At 48.0% G+C, this 6,309-nt stretch overlaps 1 protein-coding gene across 1 annotated transcript in view; it reads left to right on the top strand.

Annotated features, from left to right (window-relative positions):
- Positions 1-6,309, top strand: part of CCDC169 (coiled-coil domain containing 169) — a 39,654-nt gene that overhangs the window by 31,921 nt on the left and 1,424 nt on the right. Inside the window, exon 7 of the mRNA XM_006874373.1 lies at positions 868-944. Within this exon, the coding sequence (XP_006874435.1) occupies positions 868-944 (77 nt within the window). The remainder of the gene's footprint in view (positions 1-867; positions 945-6,309) is intronic.

The following is a 6,309-nucleotide window of genomic DNA, read 5'->3' as shown; positions in this document are numbered from 1 at the left end:
TCCTTCTCCAGGGACTTGTCCTTCCTGATAACATGTCCAAATTATACAAAGAGGAAGTCTGTTGTTGTTGAAGAGCCATCAAGTCGGTTCCGACCCATAGCAACCCTGAATGGGGTTTCCGAGGCTATAAATCTTTATGGGAGTAGAACGCCTTATCCCGCAGAGCAGCTTGTAGTTTCGAACTGCTGAACTTGCAGTTCACAGCCTTATTCGTAACCACTACTCCACCAGAGCTCCTGATCTCTAAAGAGCATTCTGATCTTCTTCTGACACAGATTTGTTTGTTCTTCTGGCAGTCCGTGGTACAACCGATAGGTCTATACAGGGGATAACAACACTAGAGAGGTATGCACACCTGAGAACACTGAACCACTGGAGATCAGAAAGGGCAGCTTTACCCAGGGACAAACTTCAGAGGGGCTAGGAAAAACAAAGGACTGGAAACAGGAAGCGAGGGGAGGAAGAGGGATAAATGCTGTTCTATCGTGGGGATTGTAATCATAGGTGAAACAATGTGGCTGACTTGTTGAGTGGAAAAGTGATTGGCTTTGTAAACTTTCACCCAATTCACAATAAAAGTTGTTTTTTAAAGAACTGGAACCAGAGCTCTTAATGAGAATTTGTCCTCACAGCTTCCCTTATGTGCACTGACAAGATGGCAGGGATTGGGGGCTGAGGTGGAGGGCTTTCCAGAATCTTGAGAAGCCTGGTGACACCGGCCCAGCCAGACCTCCGGGCCTTTTCCATTCACTGCGGTGCTGCTCAAAGGACTGGAGGTGGGGCATTCATGGAGAAGTGACGTTCCTCTGACCCTGAACTCCGTCCACCCAGCTGTCCACGCTGAACGCTCAAACTGCTGTTTTCCAGGTAAAAGGCTCACATCCAGTTCCCAAAAGACAACAGTCAGACCAACTGCCCAGAATGAAAGAGAATCTAATGAAAACGTAAGTCCACGTGCATCTCTCCTTTCTAACTTCCTCTTCTAGAAGGTGTGGCACTGCAGGATAATGCACTGGACAGCAAGGTTGGTTTGAATCACGAGGTCGGTGGTTCAAAACTTACCAGCTGCTCCTTGGAAACCCTATATATATACAGGGTTGTTATGAGTTGGAAGCAACTTGATGGCCCTTAACAACAACTCTGAGAAAACAGATGTTTGAAGTATTTGGGCAATTAAGCTTCTAGTTTTCATAGTAACAGTATAAAATCCCAGAGGATAAAACCTGGTGTGACTTTGAGGACTAAGGTCATGTGTTTTTAGTCACCTGTGCATAAGGAAGCTGAACAGTGAATAAGGAAGGCCGGATAAGAATGAAGGCCTTTGAGTAATGGTGTTGGCCAAGAATATTGGCTCCAGCAGGAACTGCCAGAAGGACAAGCTACTCCGTCTTGAAGGAAGTACAGCCAGGAAGCCCCTTGGAGAAGGGAGGATGGTGAGACCTCATCTCACCTACTTCAGACATGCCACCAGGAGGGACCAGTCGCTGCAGAAGGACTTCAGTGAGGAGGAGGCGGGACCCTCATGGAATGGACTGATAGAGGCTGCAGCGATGGGCTCCAACACAGCAACATTGGTGAGGCTGATGCAGGTCCGGGCAGCAACCAACTCAGAGGCCTCTCACACGACAGCAGAGTGATTCCAGGAAGTCTGCTCTCCATTCAGTCACATCATACATACACATTTGCATTGTTGTTGTTGTGAAGTGCCGCCGTCAAGCCGATTCTAACCCATAGCGACCCTGGATAGGGTTTCTGAGGAGCAGTTTCCAATGTGGCGTTGTGGGTTAATGCGCCAGACTGCAAAGCTGTTTGAACCGCAAGGTCGGCAGTTCAAGCTCACCAGCTGCTCCTCAGAAACCCTATACAAGGTCACTATGGGTCAGAACCGACTCGATGGCATTTAACAACAACAACACATTTGCATGCTGGGCGATTTAGTTGCATAAATAAAAGTGTATTCTCTTCCCTGAGGAACAAAAGCTCAAATTTCTAAAAGCAAACTCAAAACCCAGATCCACTGGTTCAGTTGAGACTTCAGTCTCCACTTGAGACACTCGTCAATCCTGGAACCCAGACGAACCCAAGGTCACCTTGTAGTGAAAGAACAAGTTGGCTCAGAAAATAATGAGTATAACCCAAAAATACTGTGCTCCTTTAAAAAGTCACCCATCTGAGACGAAGCAGCCAACAAGGACTGTGGAGCAAAGATAACACGGTCAGGGATTAGGGAAACTAGATGAATGAAACAGAACAACCAGAATGAAAAACACGAGAATGTCGCTGCATTGTAAAGAATGTGATCGGTGTCACTGAACAACTTGTGTAGAAATTGTTGAATGGGAACCTTCACCCAAAACACAACACAACATTGTTTTTTAAATTAATAATGACAAAAGTGGAAAACAAGTAAATTAAGAATGACAAAAGTGGAAAATATTTGAGAATGCTCTAAATGAGAATTAATTTCCTTTGGACTTTTCCATTATTGAGAAGATGATAGATGCCGGCAAATCCTGGACAAGGATGTCTTCGAGACCACTCCCTCATCCAGGGATCTGCTGGAATGACCTGCAGAACTCAACCTCCTGTTGTCCCCATGACTAAGATGTCCACAGCAGAAGTGCACAGAAGTCAGCAAAGGGACATGCCACAAGGGACCAAACCCAGAGGAAACCAGGGCCCCTCAATTCCTCCAGCGTCAAGTTGTGATGCACGTGAGAGGACCTTCGGCATGTCATCCACCAGGGAAGCCCGTCAGAGAGTTTTAATTGGAGGCTGGGCACAGAGTCAGCCCTGGTGGTGCTGTGGCCTAAGTACTGGACTGCTAACCGTAAGGTCAGTGGCTCTGAGGGAGAAAGATCAATTGGAAAGCAGGTGTTTGGCATAGACCATGTTGTTTGTGCCAACAGTCTAGGCACTGCCTTACTCTGAGGGAAAGCTCTGTACCACAATAATGCATACATTGGAGTCCTGGCGTGGCGCTGTAGGATATGCACTAGACTGGAAGGTCAGTTTGAACTGCAAAGCCGGTGGTTCAAACTCCCCAGCTGCTCCTCGGAAATCCCATACAGGATTGTTATGAGTTGGAATTGACTTGATGACCCTTATCAACAACAATGCACACAGTGTACGGTCTGGGGCCTACTGTGCTCTCTTCCCGAGGTATCTTAGAAGTCACGCTCCGCTAACTCTTTCACACTGTCTGGTGGATTCCGACTTTTCTTTTAGCAGCTAAGTGCTGTAGCTGCTTATCTCCAGGGCTTCTTGTGGGTTACTGAGATGAACTACAAACCCCGCTGCTGTTGCTGGTCTGGAGGTCGTAACTGTTACAGCTTCTTCCTTCCTCCTCTGTTTCATCTTCTCCATAGACCCTGCCCTCAGCTGGTTTATGGGGGTGTGGGTGGGGGTGTCACCCAGACCCTTGTGCATGAGGACACCAAGCTCTAACCTACCACAGTACAGCGCTCGTCCCCACACTGTCAGAACTGGGCAGGTCCCGGGGGATCACCTCAGTGCCCCTTAGGTAGCAGAAGCCATGTATCATCTTGAGGGTGCCATCCGTCAGCCTGTCAGCATGGTTCTTGTTTTCCCGCTCACTTGGCACAAGGACTTCAAAGTTCTATGTGACAATTCTAGCTTCAGGTCAGTAGGGTACAATGGGTTCCAGTGGTGGGTGGGTTCCTGGGTGACAATTCTAGCTTCCAGTCAGTGAGATTGGATGTGTTCCCCTGGTGGGCGGGTTCCTGGGTGACACTTCTAGGTTCTAGTTCCATGGGACCGGATGTGTTCCCCTGGTAGACGAGTTTCCAGTTTGGGAAATAGGACTTCTAAGTTCTCGTGCTCGCAGTTTGAGGATGAGCAGCCGCATGTTGTCCAAGGAATCACGGGGCGGGCTCTCCACATCCGCCCTTTTATTCCCAGACCTTGTGGTCCACAAAGTGGGGAGAGAACTCTATGGTTGATGATTTAGCAGGTTCACTGGGTCCTGGGAGATGTTCCCCACTTCTCCCATGTCATCATTCTTTGGGCCAGCATGTTGGGGCGATGTGGTATGTAATAAGACCACTGGTCATGTGTGTGTTCATTGCCCGACTTCTTTGTGGTGAAGTGTGCCCCTTAGTCTGACGTCATACAATGTAGGGTGCCGGGTCAGTGGATCAGCACTGTGTGAGCCGAGGCCAGTCCATCCTGGAATAGGGTGACTTCTTGTTAATACGACTGCTTCCCTCTGCTGGACACAAAGTCCAATATAGTGAATGTCCCAGCACAGAGCTTGTTGGGAGTTTTGGGAGGTAGATTATTTTGAGGGCTACAGGCAGGACTCTGGCAGGTTGCATATAAAGGGACCTTCATGGTGAGTGAATGCTCAGCTGCTAACTGAAAAGTCCATGGGACATTTGTGGTTGGTCACATGGGTCGCCATGAGCCGGGCTCCCAACAGCAGCAGTGGTTAGGTCACCCCTGGTGAGTGGTAACTCTGGCTGTTGGGCTCACGGCCTAAGGTCTGGCCTCCCTGGTTGCTCAGGAAGCCATGTGCCAACACGAGGTGATGGATGTCTGCCCCGGCTCCTTCTGTCTCCTTGGTGCCTTAGTGCCTCCTCCTGGTGAGCGTGAACGCGTGGCACAGAAGCCTTGTGCTTCATGTCCTTGTCCACACGTCCCCATGTGTCTTCACTCCTGATACCACCATCCTGACTTCCCAGCCGTCATCTTTTCAGGCCCCTGCCTACAGGCCAGACCATTTGCTACGGCCCATGACTTCATATATATTCGCACTGTGGGCCACTTGCTTTTTCACCCATGGTTGATGATGGTTATATCATCTGAAGGTTTTCTCATTGGGAGGAGTTTTCCACACTACTGTCTGTCTTGTTTGGTGCTATTAACCATGGGTCAGCGGTTCAAACCCACCAGCCACTCCTTGGAAATGCTTTACAGGGTTGCTATGAGTTGGAAGCAACTCAACAGCACTTAACACCACCAACAACAACTGTTTTCCAGGACTGCCCCTGAGCTGGGCTGCCATGAAGTTGGAGGTCCAGCAGAGCAAGCTGATTCATCCATGAACCTGTGGTGGTTTGTTAGACCCATCCACCCGCATGCCATGGAGCTGAACCGAGCTTGAGGGACTGGTGCCACAGAGATGGTGGCCCGCTGGTTTGGAACACTGCTCTACCATGGCTCACATCGGTGCCACAGGGCAGAAAAGAACTGCTCCGAAGGCCCCCGAGGCTGTGAATCCTTATGGGACCTGATGGTTAGGGCTTTTCTTCCATGGAATTGTCACTGCTGAGTGCTCCAACCACTGCACTACCACAGTACCTAATGCTCATAGCAAGTGCATTCATAATATCTTCAAATGTGCCGAAGAAGAGCTTCAAAGTTCACGGAAAATACGTGTAATGAAAAAACTATGCATGGATTTCAAAAATTTTTTTTTTTTTTGCACCAAGATGAACTTGAACTAATTTGTTATAGGTGTACTGGTGTAGTGCTGTGGGTTAATGTGCTGGACTGCAAAATCAGTGTGAACTGCAAGGTCAGCAGTTCAAGCTCACCAGCCGCTCCTCAGAAACCATATACAGGGTTGCTGTGGGTCAGAACCGACTTGATGGCACTTAACAACAACAATAATTTATTACAGGTCCTGGTATGGCATTATAGGATAATCACTGGACCACAAGGTCAGTTTGAATTGCAAGATCGGCAGTTCAAACACACCATCCATTGTGAGTGGGAACTGACTCGACGGCACTTAACAACAACAACTGGTTATAACATATCTGAACAGGATCGAGTTTGCAGCACTAAGAGGAATCAACAACAGTTTAAACAGAGCCCCTGTCAGAATAACATGAATTCTGCTATAATTTACAGCGAAGCTTGAGTAAGATAATGGTGAAATCACTGACTCTTCACAAAAAGTTTATGGGGACAGTGCCACCCCCCCCAAACCAGAGATTTACAAATGGATAGCTTATTTTAAGAAAGGATGAGACAATGTTGAAGAAAACCCCCACAGTGGCAGACCTTGACATCCGTTTTCGAGGAAGCAATCTTTGTGCTCTAACTAAAGAGGGCCAAAGAGTAATAGCAGAAACAATCCACAACACAGACATCGCAGATTGTCCAGTACACCCAATTCCGACTGTAATCCGAGCTTTCCATGGAAATTCAGACAAGGGGGCTCAGGATCCTGAAGCATTTCTTTAGAGAATTCTGACAGGAGATGACACATGGTTTTATCTGTATGATTCCTAAGACAAACGACTGTACCAAAGAGTCAAAGCAACGACTGTACCAAGAGGT

Source organism: Chrysochloris asiatica, unplaced genomic scaffold (assembly GCF_000296735.1).
Source record: "Chrysochloris asiatica unplaced genomic scaffold, ChrAsi1.0 scaffold00272, whole genome shotgun sequence".
NCBI classification, from domain to species: Eukaryota; Metazoa; Chordata; class Mammalia; order Afrosoricida; family Chrysochloridae; genus Chrysochloris; species Chrysochloris asiatica.
The sequence above is the reverse complement of the archived record's forward strand: the minus strand, read 5'-3'. Positions and strand labels throughout refer to the sequence as shown.